The sequence below is a fragment of the Haliotis rufescens genome, unplaced genomic scaffold (assembly GCF_023055435.1).
Source record: "Haliotis rufescens isolate VD_foot unplaced genomic scaffold, xgHalRufe1.0.p SCAF_12, whole genome shotgun sequence".
Taxonomy (NCBI): domain Eukaryota; kingdom Metazoa; phylum Mollusca; class Gastropoda; order Lepetellida; family Haliotidae; genus Haliotis; species Haliotis rufescens.
Window position 1 is genome coordinate 13,504,247 of NW_025963802.1, and position 16,555 is coordinate 13,520,801.

General features: G+C 39.2%; 1 protein-coding gene across 6 annotated transcripts in view; it reads right to left on the reverse strand.

Annotated features, from left to right (window-relative positions):
* Nucleotides 1-16,555, reverse strand: part of LOC124142022 (nucleolysin TIAR-like) — a 224,825-nt gene that overhangs the window by 167,900 nt on the left and 40,370 nt on the right. For all 6 annotated transcript variants that reach the window (XM_046510251.2, XM_046510253.1, XM_046510249.1 and 3 more), the window contains one exon: nt 14,200-14,295. In XM_046510251.2, the coding sequence (XP_046366207.1) occupies nt 14,200-14,295 (96 nt within the window). The remainder of the gene's footprint in view (nt 1-14,199; nt 14,296-16,555) is intronic.

Genomic DNA, 16,555 nt, shown 5'->3' on the forward strand with positions numbered 1-16,555 from the left:
CCAAATATTTATTTGATTTCCAACAGTAGTTTAAAAGGAAAACACAAAAAATCAGGATTATTGATGAGTGGTCAATGTTAATGAGAATGAGTAAAAGTGGATTCAAACACTACATTGCAAAATCTCAAATGGACACTTTTTTCAAAGTGTTCAACTGATTCAAAGCTGAAGCTTCTTGAGGACATGTTCGACATGATCATCCAGCCTCGCTGCCCTCCATTGTTCAAATAGTCTAATGGCATGAAATGAAACAGATTATAAATTTTTCAGGACAGTTTGCAAAGTGTGATCCGTTATTGAGTGTGGGATGTTTTATAAACACCAGTAATTTCAGCATCCTGTGGGAGACTTGTCAAGCCCAGCAGCGAGGAGCATGGATCTTGTTACTGGTGGCGATCGTGGAAATTTACTGGTCCTGTTCATTTCCTTTGTATGTCATGTGCAGATGCAACACCATGGCTGGGATCTGCTTGGGATTGATGGCAAGCTTTGTGCACCAGAATGGAACCAAAGCTAATGGAGTCCCTGCCTCAACCCAAGGAGTTTTTGTCCCATTTTCTTGTACAGCGAGTTTAGCTTAATGAAGGCTGTCATTGTCTCAACAATTGGTGTTCTGCTCGCTTGATGCGGGTCAACTTGTTAGTATCAAGCATTCACTTTAATTGTTTGTGTAATTGAAAATGTTGAAGTATCATCTCCATTGTGAATCGATGAGATTCTTGCACTGAGCTAATTTCACTTAGCTAGTGAGTTAATTGATAATCTGATTGCCTTTATTGAAAAGCCATGAATCAAGATTTTTTTTGTGAAAGGCCGAGTAACGCCCTTCCACATACAAGTGACTTAACATGCGTTTCAAAATTGACAATGAAGAATTATTGGTATTAATTGATTTTTAAATAATGCAGAAACATTCCTATGAACCCTGTTTTGCTAGAATTCTTGCAAAAAGAGCAAAGTAAGCGTTTGTTTGGAATGAATGCTTAATGATAGGATCATGCAGAGAAGTCATGTGATATTCAGTTAATCATGTATTTGTAATGCTGCCAATCCTCTTAAAAGACTTAACTGAATTTCATCAAGAGTTGGGCTACTCATAAAGTATTTAAGATGTATTCTGTGGTCGTGACTTGCTTCTCCAGGGTGTTGAGATACATGGTCAGTTCGCGCCTTGTTGCCCCTATGTCAGCTCTTTAATGCCAGCAACCACAATGTTCATTAAGCTGAAATTGTGTGAGGAGAAGCCGCCTGATAGCACTTAATAATTTACAAGTCGATCGTCTTTGAGGCACAGTTTCAGTGGCCAGGCACATTAGGCGCCACCAAATGTCTATGACCAAAGTTGATCACGCCTACCTTTAGTCTTCACGTGTTTACACAAACTAAACGAGTGAATTGGATCAGTTATGTTGACATGCCACTGATTATGATAATGTTTCCACCCTTGATTCTCATTTTTCATATTTAAGTGGACATCTTTTGGTTTGACAAATATGACAGTTTTGTTTTTTATAACATTCGTAATTCTCAACTAAACTGCTTTATCAACTGAGGAAGCTGTAGCGTGAGTGAGTGAGTGAGTGAGTGAGAGGTTTTACGCTGCTTTTAGCAATATTCCAGCAATATCAAGGCGGGGGGACACCAGAAATGGGCTTCATACATTCTACCGGGAATCGAACTCGGGTCTACTTCATGACGAACGAACGCTTTAACCACTAGGGTACCCGACCGCCCCGAGGAAGCTGTAGAGTGAGTGAGTGAGTGAGTGCCCACGGTCAGTAATATCTGTCATATCAAAGCAGTCTGTCAGTGAGTGAATAGTATTTAATGCTGCAGAAAGCATTGCCATAAAACTACAGACTAAGGATACTCTAAAAGTACAGATCGTGTGTATAAAGACAGAAAGTCAAAACAGAATTTTTATTCTATTCTTTTTGCACTAGAATAACTGAAAAATTTATCATGGGCTACACATATGCCCCCAGGGCTACAAATATGCCTCATCTCGTTGGCTTCAACTGACTCTATTTTTATTTTTCAGATGTGCTACACAGTAAATGCTGTAGCCCGCCCCTGAGGTACATTTCAAACTCAAAGAGAGCAGTGTTGTCTACTGTTGGATGAGTGGAGTAAGATCGTCCAGCTGATCTCACACAGTTTAGATTGTGTTCACAAATGGAGGAACAAGTGAATTCAAAACACACAATCATGGCACATTTTCTCCACACTATGAACCAACAGTTAATTGAAAACGTCAATGCCGAAAAACAATAATCAGTCTCAATTATCCGTCTAACGCCACTTTGAACAGTATCGAAGTCATATGACAAATTAATCTGGGCAAGAAGACGGTCATGCAGGCTGGAGAGGATATCTATTTTGGTTTACTGACATGGATTCCAACCATGGTCAGCACATCCTGACCGCCAAGGGATACAACTCCTGGGATTCCACAAAAGTGAGTGAGTGAGTGAGTACAGTCTTACACCACTTTTAGCAATATTCCTGCAATATCACTGCAGGGACACCACAAATGGCCTTCACATATTGTACCCATATGGGGGAATCGAACCTGGATCTTCAGCTTGATGAACATATGCTTTAACCAGTAGGCTACCCCACCGCCCAAATTCTACAGAAGAATAGTAAGCATGCAAGTAAACCAGTCAGTCAGTCCAAAGTAAGTATCTCTTGCATTTTCTTACAATGGAAATAGCATATTCATACTATGGAATTGCTTTCTTGCTGGCCACTCTGATATTGCTCTCAATAGTCCACAACCGTATTCACTCGCTCAAAATGATGAAACGGACTTGTTCTGTTGGAATTACATTAATCATACAAAAAAAATTGGTCTTTCACACCATCAGAACCCTCTCAAAGCACCATTTCCTGTGAGATTTTCAACAAAAAAAAGTCCAATGTTCCAATATGTTCCAGCACATACATGTAATTAATTACTCCCATCTATTATGACTTCTACATTTTTTCCATTTTCCGCTTAACGTTTCCCCAAGGTAGTGATCTATTCTTTGACGTTGATAAGTAATTGGTTGCAGTAATGTAATGTCTCATGGGAGAAGGGGAGGAAACTCCTGTTGGAGCTACTGCCAACACATAGAACACTACATGAAGTAATCTAATTGAATCAATAACAATTATTTATCAACACTGCAATTACTCCCAAACTCTGATGATTCTTTATAAATAACATCATATACTCATCCTACTGAGAAAATACACAATTCTCTCATCAAGTCAAGACATACTCTCATATGGAACTGGAAGTCACACACAAGGGAAACCTGTCATGCCCTTCTACACTGTGCTATATGACGGCGTTCTGTAAATAATCAACTCTGGACCAGACAATCCAGTGATTGACAGCATGAGCATCGATTTACACGAATTGGGATACAATGACATGCATCAACCAAGTCAACAAGCCTCACCACCCGATCCCGTTAATCGCCTCTTATGTTTGTTTGTTTGTTGTTTACTGCTGCACTCAGAAATATTCCAGCTATATGACGGCGGTCTGTAAATAATCGAGTCTGAACCAGACAATCCAGTGATTGACATCATGAGCATTGATCCACGCAATTTGGATCGATGACATGCATCAATCAAGTCAGTCGCCTCTTATGACAACATTAAACCTTACAAGAAAATCAGAAAGGAAGTTGAAGTACTCCAGCAATATGAAGGCAGGAAACACCAAGAATAGGTTGTGCCCATGTTGGGATTCAAGACATACAGTAAATATTTATGATGAACACGCTCATAATGAACTGACGGATGTAACAAAAGGGTGTTTTTTTTATCCCAGACATTTGCTGTAACATGTTAAAACGACTTCAGTTATAACAAACTCAAATTAGTGTCCCTTTGAGTTCATTATGACCGTAGTTTACTGTACTTGACAATGTCCCTCAGAAACAATAGGTTCTCCGGAAATGTAACAACATTCTTTATTAGACGTATGCAGATTATTTTTTTTAAATACCAATACATGTTGATGACCAATTCGTCCCTATTGTTGGGGGCGAGATTAACTCTAACGATAAGTTAATTCTAACCCGGAAACTCAACAGGAAAGTGGTAAACCACTCTTTTTTGTTATCTCATAGTCGAAGAGCTTTCAAGAGAAGAACAAAGGTTCGGTTAACGGAGGAGACACTAGATATTTTCGACTTGACACTGACTATGAGAACAAGACCTCTCTGCCGTCATGGTTTCGATCAGAGCTAACAGTAGAAGCGGCTCTCAAACAAAACACTGTACTGGCATTGCCATTCATCTCGATTATCACTGCCTTCAGTAGGTTGTCAATCCAAGATTCCTTCCTGTGACATTCAAGTCAAATGTAATTTGAGTGATAATCTAGTTTGTTTTCTATTAAGAGTGTTATCCATCATTCAATTACACATGACCAAAAAAACCAAACCTTACGAATGCATGGCATAGCCACGAACCTGTTAAACGTGGATATAGTGCACTCTGTCCTTTCATCATTAGCCATAAAGGTTAAGATGTGTTGAAACGCCAACCATAAATTAGATGTAAGTGTATATTCTGCTCCCACTTATCCAAGACTTGAATTTAAACACGTCATTTGTACATACATATATTCCCATCTTCATGAATAAATGAGATTTTATACATGAAGAGAGAAAAAAAAACAATAAACAAATACAGCAAACCATATTAACCCAGTAAATTCATTAATGAGTATTAGAAAATGGATTCAATAATGCAGTCAGTATGATGACTTGGCGTCAGAGCGCCACATCGCGGACATACATCCAGAGGTTCCCAGGTGGCAGGGCTACACATACTAATGTCCACATATCTCAAGACGTCCTCTCTCCTGGGACCAGGGCCTGAAGAACAATCTCACCCTAACACCATTGCCTGCCTTGGAATCAAAGTGCTTGTTCAACCAATCAAAATTTCTCCTGTGTGTCCATTTTTGCTGCAGATAATTTGACAGAATTCTCATCTTTTACTGCTAGTGGCTGCGCATCAGCTGCATATTAACTCAATCACAAAATACGATCACATTGCTGAATAAGTTCGCTAAAAGCCCACAGATATGTATTAAATGCCACGACTTCGGTGCTGTTTGTGGGTGGCAGGAAGTCTTTAAGTGTCAAAGACATGATATGCCACACATTAGTCAGATTCCAACGAGTAACAAAGACTGACTCAATCTAATTTACAACCTGGCATATCAAGACTTTTTACCACCCATTCGAACACGAACACTCTGATCTGTACAAATTTCACAAGTAACTTCAAATGTTCTCCACCATCGTCTCAATGCACTGTTTAAAGTGGACTTTCATTGGATAATGAACACACCAAAGGTCAAGAACATCAGCTAAGCCAACAAAGAACTTCCAACGGTTTAACTAAATGCTTGTCATTCATCAAATGAAAGAAACAATGTTTTTCACACAAAAACCAGCTTTAATGACAAGCAAACTTTTTACATAAGTGTCTTAAATGCATTTTAAAAGACTTCAGAACGAATCACAAGAACTAACAAGGTACAGAATTCAAATTATTCTCCAGTTATTTGTAATTTATTATTTGATCACGACTAATCTTTAAGACATTTATTAAGTCTTCAGCCCAGACCCGTGAAATTGCCTTCATTTCAAACCTTTTTAAAGCAAAGAATACTTTTTATTCCATAGAAACTCTCAACTCAAAGGGAAATAACCACAGCATTTCATCCTCAACACCAAGTGTAATATTCCCAAAACTGATTTCATATACACCAGCAACCAGTAGAGAAACAGTACCAAGTATTTGGTTCAAAGCCCAAGTGGAAGGCTTTCCCTGTTTTGGATCAAAGATCATAATGGCTTTTTATACCTTTTCCTCTTGACAGATGATAAATAACTCGGGAGTGGTTGTGCGAACACGATACTTTCAATGGAAGTTGAAGGAAATGCATAATTGACAAGAGTGTCACTTTGTTATTGACGATGGGTTCATTATCAATTAATGTACTTCAACATAAACAATCAAAGCGATGGATCTTCTCTGTAACATTAGGGTATTATTTTCTGCTTCGTTCCGTGCCAGGTATTGATACCTGAAACTAGGTATTGGATACATGGCCTTGGAGAAAAAGAAGCATTTGTAGTAGACAATCAATGCAGGCGTGTTTCTGTTCATAAAGCTGGTCAATGCTCCGATGATCCCCTAATGCACTTCCATTTACTAGTATCACTTTTCGATCTAGGTGAACAATGATTGCTCACATAGGCATGATGAGATAGCAACCTTCAATTGTCCAAGTTTATTAAGATATTTTTTCGTTGTGTAAGATTAAATAAATTATTACTCTTCCAAAACTATCATCTACTGATGGGAGATTAGCTTATATCCTTGATGACCCCAGAATGATTTTGTTTGTTTGTTCGTCCGTTACTAAATGCCTCACTAAGCAATATTCCAGTTACATGAGGTCCATCTGCAAATGATTGAGTCTGAACCTGAAAATCCAGTGTTTGTTTGTTTGTTGTTTAACGCCGCACTCCGCAATATTCCAGCTTGAAGATAGCTGTCTGTAAATAATCGAGTCTAGATCAGACAATCCAGTGATTGACATCATGACCATCGAACCACACAATTAGGATACATGATATGCATCAACCAAGTCACCTTGATTGCCAACCCCAAGCCGTTAGTCACCGCTTACAACAGATGGAGAAGACAGACCAAGGACAACTGGGATGAACCTAGGATTCAAACCACATCTAGGGCTAAGGGACACAACTCTGCACACTTTTACTTTCTGAACATAATAAGATTACACAGGCGAGATGTGTAAGTTTGCTACAGATTCAGGTAACAGTTTAGAGGGTAAAGTCAAATTTAATAATTGTTGTTTCTCAGACTTAGGTTTTGAAATACTCTGGCAATAATTTGACTGATATTTTATACTGATGGAAATAGATAAAGGAACATAAGTTCCCATCCTTTTGTACCATATACGTGTTGGGAACAATGCACACAAACACATCTCAACAAAATTCTGACATGTTGATTTTGTATGCATGCTATTTCAAATATACTGACACTTAAGCTTACTTCCCTATATTTTCCATTGTTCCCTTAATTGTTTCCATCAGTACATGTAGCCTATGAGGTGGCAGTGTTTTTACTAGTGACAGTGGCATGTTTAATTTGGCCTTAATACAAGTTAATGTAATGCCAATCGACTCAGCTGATACTTAACCAGTCCAACACACAGGAGTCTCTTAAAGCCGACCAACACATGTTGATCCCAACAAAGTTTCATCCCAACATCTAATACATTAACAGACCTTACAGCTGACAGATAAATCATGTATACACCATCTTGGAATAATTAAAACTTTAAAGCCTCTACGTTGTCTCACTAAGATCCTTAATCACATAATTTAACCAAGAATAGTTCCAATACAAATCTAACATCCCCCTATTCTGTCCAGCTGCTGTTCAAAGGGAACTGCTGTATTCCCTTTTGCCTTGAAGGCAGAGTATTGGTTGTTAATGGTCTAATCCAGCATACAGGCATTAGTGTGTTTGTGTTTGCATGATCTAAGCTCAGAGACAAACATCAAGCTAATACAATAAATACTGATTAGAACAGGGAGACAGCAGCAGGATAAAGCTGTAGCGATTTCCGTTAATGGAGGGGATATTTGGACGAGGTGAACAACTGTCCCGACTCGCAGCAAGAAGACCTCCATTGATAAGTGACAAGTTGGTTTGTATGCGTCTGAGTGGAGGTACAATCCAGACTCCAGTCATTGCCCAGTTGTTAGACTAGGACTTCCGTGGTGGCCGCGGTCCAACTACCAACACGCATGCGGTGCTTGACAGGATATCCTGCCTAGAACGCTGTCATTGGATTTGAGGTGATGATGAGACATTCTGCCAGATGAAGCCGAGCTTGTCGCTTCCTTTGATTCAATTTCATCGATGAATGCATCCTAGAGTAATTGATTTTTACCTCTACCATGCATATTGGTCTGAGCTTCCATAGGGCTGTGCTCAAAGGGAGGTAACTCTAGCCTACAGCCTCTGAGACCCACCTCAGTGAACTACACATGGACACAAGAACAGATGTTAGTATTGATTCAGTATGTTAATCTTGTTTTTAATGTCTCTATAAAAGACATTTATCAGGTTGTAAAATATCATGTATAGCAGGGCAATCAAAGTATTTCGCCCAAGGTTGTATTCATATTTTTCAAATTTATGCTTTTCCATAAATCCTATTAAGCACGGCATATGAAAAATCCTTAACAAAATAACAGGTTACATTAGAAAATGTACATTTCCAAGTACACAGGAAATAAAATATCATCAAATATTTTCCACCGTTATATTTCTAAATAGCAAACAAATGCAATTTACTTCCTTGTGACGGAAACAAAATACCCTCCAACCAAACAGAACGTGAAGCAAAAAAATATCAATGCAAACTGATATTCCCGGCCAGAATATTTTCAAAACACTTTTGATGTGAGTGTGGAGGAAAAGAAGAGGGAAGTCGACTCTGGTATCAGTACTTCCTGAGAGTAAAGGTTACAACATGACTTTGATAAGAGACTGACATTCGGCTTTCGATTTCTCAGGGTTCAGGCAAGATCTGGCTGCTTTTCACTCCCCTCTTCAATGGCAATGCAGTTTGATTGACCGGCTCAATTCAGCATTTCCCCATCGAAGGCCGTGGCCCACTGACTGGCAGTGATGTCGTGGCCGAGACAGATATTTTAACGCACGTTTCACAGCAAATGACAGAGCTGCGGCATTAAGGACATATTCTGTCAGATTGACGTTGGCCCTTCTCGCCCCGCCAACCCCGTGTCTTTCCAGCTCGCTTGATTCCTCTCAGTGACAGTTGACAGAACACACTATTACCCGGGCTATTGTTAGAAAACACATTATTGATTATTGTAAGTGAATTATTCCTCATGTCTTCATGGCTACAAACACCTCGTGGATTAAAAGACAAATGCTCTTAGTACCCAAAACCACCAACATCTGCGAAAGCACGACGAAGCTGTCATACTTGTCCCTTCCTATATCTCGTACCTGATCAATCGTAATACAATAACGATTTCATTGTGCGATAATGTTATTCACCAATGTTGTTTATCCTCACGATTACACAAAACATTAGCCAGACCAGCATATTGTTTCACGGCTTTTGAATCTCCTCGCGCCTCCATCAATTTATTTTGAATAACAATTGAATAACGCTGAAAATATTCTCCCTCATCTTAAGATCTTCTGTTCATGTAAATCATCACTCCTTGTCCCGAAGAGGGCATAGTGTATAGATTTGTATAGATTTGTGTAAATATATTTAAATAGAAAACACACTGGTGGGTAAACTCAATATTTTGGTGACAAGAAAGCTGCTACAGAGGTTATACTGAACATGAAAGTTTATATGATGAGATTTCACATCACAATAACACATGAACATTTTCGCCCCCTCTTTTAGCTTTACTCCGGCACTTGGTTTACAAAGAAGCCCTAATAGTCCTCATGTTCGAAAACCAAACAGATGTCACATTTCCATTACAACCTGGGAATCTTACTTATTGTAAAACAAAAGGCTGTAATAGTTTAGCTGAGCTGAGGAATTTCATCACTGTAACCATGGAAACGGACCCATTTTACTCTTAAACTTTCCTGTCAGCAGGTGGTTGAAAACTGGGGTAAATATTAACTATTTTCTCCTACATGTTCAGAATAACATTCAAGTATAAACCATGTAAAACGTCAAAATAAAATATTCCAAATTTTCAACAAAAGCGATCTAAACGATGCACTGAATGGGAATCGATGCCTTCAAACAAGCTCTGCATCAGCCCCATGCGCACAGTGATTAATGGGAGATAATCTGCCAGGCTCACAATCAGCAAGCATAGAAATGGGAATTCTCCAGCTTTTGGAGAACAGAGTAGAAAAGAGGCCTCTCGGAAGAAGATCCCACACATTTGACTTCTTTCTCAAACCATTAACGTACAAGCACAGCTCATGTCCGACTAGCTTCTAGCAAAATCTTATTACATGATTTCATTTTGCATGACAACACGTTGTGGAATCCTCTTCTTGAGGATGATACTTCCTTTCATCTTCATTACCATCAACAGAAGCAGCACATGGTTGCCATGGCCCAGTGGTGATGCCAACACACTGAAGTTGCTAGTCCTTATTTGGGACAACCTTCCAGTTCTGGAATATTAATTAGTCCTATGGATACATTAAACATTGAGCGTATGAGAGGACTGCAAGTTTATAGGATTCTGAATAAATAAGGTTTGGTTTGTTTGTTTGTTGTTATTTCTTAGCATTATTCCAGCTATATGATGGCAGTCTGTTTATAATCGAGACAATCCAGTGATTGACATCATGAGCATCAATCCACACATTTGGGATACGATGACATGCATCAACCGAGTCACTGAGCCTGAACACCTAATCAAGATATTCACCTCTCACAACAAGTATGTCACCTCTTATGGTAGGCATGGGTTGCTGAAGACCTATTCTACCGGCTAAGGTTTGGTACAGATGCCAGTCTTTTCAAGACTATGGGCAAACACTATGCTGATATGCATTGTGGATGAGTCGTATGTGAGTGTATGTGAGTCGTATGTATATCCTGGTGCAACAGTACAGGAACAACTACTTGTGTGAAGATCGATCCAATAATGAATGAATATGGTTCTACCCAAATTTTAGAAATATTCCTGCTATAATACAACAGGAAACACCAGAAACACAGGTAACACAGGAAACAGAAATGGGCTTCACACATTGTGCCCATGTGGGGAATCGAACCCTGGTCTTCAGCACGGCAAGCGTATGCTTTAACCACTAGGCTACCCCACCACCCCTTTAATGTTACAGAATAAAGGTCAAGGGTACAATGACACACGATCACACATGCACCTGACCAACTGATCCATATGAGTCCACTGTTACAAGTGGGGAGTAACTGTGATCAATTCTACACTGTATCTCCATGGATCCATATCAGAGGTAATGTGGAATTCAAAACAATAAGCAGATCCTGGCACACGAAGGGTTGCAACTCTGCACAGCAAGTGAGTGAGTGAGTGAGTGAGTGTGGTTTTACACCGCTTTTAGCAATATTCCAGCAATATCATGGCAGGGGACACCAGAAATGGGCTCCACACATTGTACCCATGTCGGGAATAGAACCTGGGTTCTCGACGTGACAAGCAAACACTTTAACCACTAGGCTACCCGACCGCCCATCACTGGTGTGAGTTTGAATAGCTATAATACTCAAATGAAGTTCAGGAACACCCTACTCTTTCATATTACAATAGTTAATCTGTCATGACAACAATCATACAATCATAGTAATATGAAAGGATCCGGTGGTCCTTATCTTCTTTTGAGTAGTATATCTCGTCAGCACCACATCAGAGAAGTCATAGCTCCGCACTAAGGCTCCACTAGCCTTGTTCTCAGCCATGCAGTCATTCATTGCCTAAATGATAACTATATTTCCTGGCCTAATAAATTACACTTATCAACCACACCATATTCTTTTCCTTATTCATTTCCTCTAAAGTCAGAATGCGAAAGACTTACGCTTTTATCTTCCTCCCCACCAAATACCTATCTCTGAATCCTTGGTGCAAAATGGCCAATTGAGTGGGCTATTTTTGTACCTTAACTGGAAGAAATTAAATAACTTCTCCTTTGATCAATTATTAACCCATGTTCCACTCTGTGCCTAAACCCAAACACTGACAGGTTCCCGGAATAATGTAAGTTTAGACAGTCCAAACCAAATTAAATGGAGAACACAAGAGTTTGATAGTGATTCCTGCAGGAAGCCTAGACATGGCATCCTGCCTGTTCTCCTTACGGGGTCAGCTCCCACAGAAGTGAGTGGACATCACTAGACAGTCTCCAATAGTTGGAGCAAGCCAGCCATTCTGTTGGAACTCGGATGTCCTGTTAGAGTCAATGCAATACACACATCTGATATAAGGGTTGAAAGATCAAATCAAATTTAATATGTGCGAGCATTTTAGAGATACTGAAAACTGATTGGTTTGTTAAAGTAATGATGTCCTGCATTGCTAGGAGAGTCAGTTCAGAGAGAGTTCAGTCATATCATTGGTGTCAGTTTAAATTTGGCAGGAAAGCCCGAAATGACACAGTCTTGGAAGTTTACCACTTGGATGAATGAGTGAGTGAGTGAGTATGGTTTTACCCCACTTTTAGCAATATTCCGGCAATATCACGGCGGGGGACACCAGAAATGGGCTTCACACATTGTACCCATGTTGGGAATCGAACCCAGGGTCTTTGGCGTAACGAGCAAAAGCTTTAACCACTAGGTAACCCGACCGCCCCCAACTTGGATGAGTGAGTGAGTGAGTGAGTGAGTGAGTGAGTGAGTGAGTGAGTGACATAGGTCTTTGACGTTCATAACTTTGGTGAAACCTGTGTTGACAAAAAAAAGTACCATAGTCGGGGTCAATCTGGACTTAAATATATACCATCATATCCTGGCGTAGATAAAGAATACAACATCAACAACCTGTCAACAATGGAACATACACCCTCGTTTTTATTTTATTTGTGTTCACTTACACCACTGTATGACAACTATGTCATATGATGATGAGTCAGCATAAAGTCTGAAGTGATGCCTGACCCAAGCAGGGACATAGGGATATGGTGCAATCAAACCAACAATCCCAATCGGGCAAAACTCTGGGATTTCAACAGTCAATCATCAGATATTTGCATGACTGAAGAATGACAATGATTTGCACTTCCTTCGACAACTGGTTATTCAAAGAATGAATACAGTCCTATACTGTTACAGCAACAATTCAAAATACCACTGCCGCAGATACCATCACTAGGCTTCACACATAATACTCATTTGGGAAACAGAACCCAGATGGATCAGCTTGATGAGCAAATCCTCTGTCCACAAGTCTACCAACTACCGGTGATAATTTTACTTTCTCTGGCTGTCCACATACTTTCATTACTTAAATTGTCACTGGGAGTGAAAAAATGTTTTCTCCTTGTCACACTCCCCCACCAACAAAAAAAATCCTGAATGAAATGGGAAAGATTCAAACAACATTTCTTGTGAACATCCACAAACAAAACACTTGTTTTTGTTTTTTTCCCATGAATGTGTAATAACTATGAATAATACACAATAGATTTAGGTATTATGTTCATCCAAACATTCTTTAATGCCCTCCGTGTATGACTATAAAGACTACTGAATCAATAACCGAGAAGACCAAAGTGAATTTGATAACAGGCCCAAGCCCTGTGTCTCTCATTTAAACCCGAGTACACATAATATTTGCCTTTCTTGAAACATTTTGCCACTTGAGCAAAATATGTATTATTCATTTCGAGAATCTGTAAACTAATCACTGTCACCACTGCCTCAGTGGCCAAGTTAAACTGCATACACTATCTTCCCAATGACACACAATTGTTATTGTTGCTGCAAAAGAGCCATTAGTTTTTTTGTTCCAGGAAAACTTTGACATTTCTGTATCACGGATATGGAAGCATAGATGAGTCCATTACAGAATTTTATTGCCAACAGCTTTTTTGACAGCTATCTCACAAGCAGACACGAGACTCGGAATAACTTGGAATACATTTTCTCAAAGATATTGCAACTTTGGGGAAATATATTTCAGTTCCAAATGTGTCTGAAAACTGAAAATAATTTAACAAAAGAAAGCATTTATCACAACTGAAATGAAAATTGTAAAAACACAAAGTGTCAAAGAGCGTTTTTCTTCTGAATGAAATAAATCAAATGATTACATTCTGAAAACTGTTTTGATACTGTTAAAGGTTATCCCAGGCTTCTATGTTCCCTGTTTAATAAAGCTGTATGCATAGGAGACATGTACAAAGAGTACACATGTACAAAAATCAAATCAAAACATTTGAAAAATGTCACATAATAAGGAGAGAATCCTGAAAAGAATTGTACATGTCATAACGCTGCAAAAGAAGTGTTGATTAATATGTGGACATTCAATGAAAAGAAACCATCTACTGAAAATCAAAACAAGTATCGCAATGTGAATGAGTCCTATCAAAAAATAAACATGGCATCAATAGTTTAATATGTCTACTTACTCGTCCCATACAGTTCCGCTTGTTCATTGCCGCTAAGGCTGACGCAGCTGCGCTGTGCTCGTAGAATTCTACGAACGCATAAGGGTCGTTTCCAGGCTGCAATAGATACAAAAACATCAATGAAAATCGGAAAATAATTTCTGAAAAGGACACAATCAAATATATGTCTACCGCCAAAAAATCCATTCCCTCACCTTTCCAAATACACGGAATGGCTGCACGATACCCTCAAGCAAGGACAATGTTGACTCTTTAAAGTCAGTCACAATGCCAGACCAATTGGGCAATGTCTGAACCTGCACAACGTCTAATCAGCCGATTACCTGGGGTTCTAGTGCGAGTTTCAAGACCTCCATTTGCTAAACGGATTGGGCATGTGTACCTCCAAATGGGGACGTAGACAGGAATCCTAGCATAGGAATAACGGCAGGGACAATTTGATTTGTCTTGATTGGCAAGATTGTTGTGTCAGCTAACAACCTATTTAGCCTCTCATGACAGCCAGCCCATCACTAAGAAGCTCAGTCCTGACTTGAGCTGACATTTCCCTTACAACATAAATCTTTATTAACTTTACCAAGCTTACGACACTTTCAATAAGTATACAAGTTGGGCAAAAAATTGAAAGTGGAGGAGGCATTTTTCAGCATCTTGAGTACACATCATTGCTTGAGGCTACTGCAGCAGTGGTGCTTCAATATACCCTTCTGTTGTTGCATGATTTGATCAATGTTACTCGCACAAAAAGACTACATCACCATATTTACTTTACATGGGGTTTGAAGATGTAATTGAGACTATGATATTCATATCAAAAGGAAAAATAGATCTTTCTGACAACCATTAGAATTTATGTCACAGTCAATCATATGAGGCGTCAGAGTGGATGAGTGTGGTTTTAAGCCACTTTCAGCAATATTCCAGCAATATCATGGTGGGGACACCAGAAATGAGCTCATACATTGTACACTAAGGTGTTGGAAAGTGACGTTTTCTGCTGTAGTATCATAAACAAAGGATGCACTTTTGTTTGTTTGTTTGTTGTTTAACGCGGCACTCAATATTCCAGATATATGGCAGCAGTCTGTAAATATTTCAGTCTAGACATGGAAATCCAGTGATTGACAGCATGAGCATCAATCCGTGCAACTGGGATACAATGACATGTATCACCCAAGTTAGCGAGGCTGAACACCCAATCCATTAGTCGCCTCTTACAACAAGCATAGTCGCCTTTTACAGCAAAACAAATGCACAAAACATTAGGTTTAACAGTTACAAGTATGACAGTGTATCAGCTCGGTGTACCTGATTAACGCAGCTAACCTCAAGCATCATGAAATCCAACATACAGATGAATTTTTGCAAATAGAGCGAGTGAGTGAGTTGGGTTTATATTTTGCAAATATATCCACATTATTAATTTCAACAATCAAATTACACAATGCTTGAGGTCTGCTGTTTCATTAAAGTGATTTACCTGAAAACAAAAGTGTGCAAAACATTTATGCAATGGTTTGACAAGGAAGATATTTGGGCAATTTGACCTTTCTCGTTTTCAAGTAAAACAAAGATTTTGCAATCATACCATATTGTATGTGACCAGTTCATTACAAGAATAATAAATTCATTTTTGGATATTAATAATTACATATCTATATGTACTAGTAATTACACATGTTGACTGTCATTCTTTGTTCACAATTCATGTGTTCATGTGTTGTAGAACTGTGTAACAAATATACTCAAGGAGAGTGAGTGAGTGAGTGAGTGAGTGAGTGAGTGAGTGAGTGAGTGAGTGGCTTAACACCAACTCCATAGGGTAATAAAGATTAAGTTATGTAGGTCATAGAGAGAATCAGATGGGTTAAACTCACAAAATCGTGTACAGTGCCCAAAACCCAAGATTCATAATCAGAGAAAACCTCCCTTGAACCCCCCTAAAGTGGATCCTGGCATTTAAGGGGCACAACTCTGGAAGAGGTACACCTACACAATCATTTCAGAGTATCAGACATTTTTAGCTGAGTGAAATTTGTTTTCCCTGCAGCCAAAAATAATACAACCCTTGTCCTCGTGGTCTGTAAATAATCAAGTTGGGAACAGACAAATCAATGGTCGATAGCATGAGCAACGAGACACATCTTTCAGATATGATCTTGTCAGTTCAAGGATTAAAAGTCCACTAAAGGAGGGCTCAGGGTGCGCCCAGAGAATGGAAGGTCGTTGGTTTGATCCCAAATCGTGTCAAACCTGAAGATGTCAAAAGGTGGTACTTGTTGTTACCCTGCCTGGCGCTCAGCATTAAGGAGATACTCTGAGTGGGATATCCATGTCCAACTGCACAAAGGGAAAC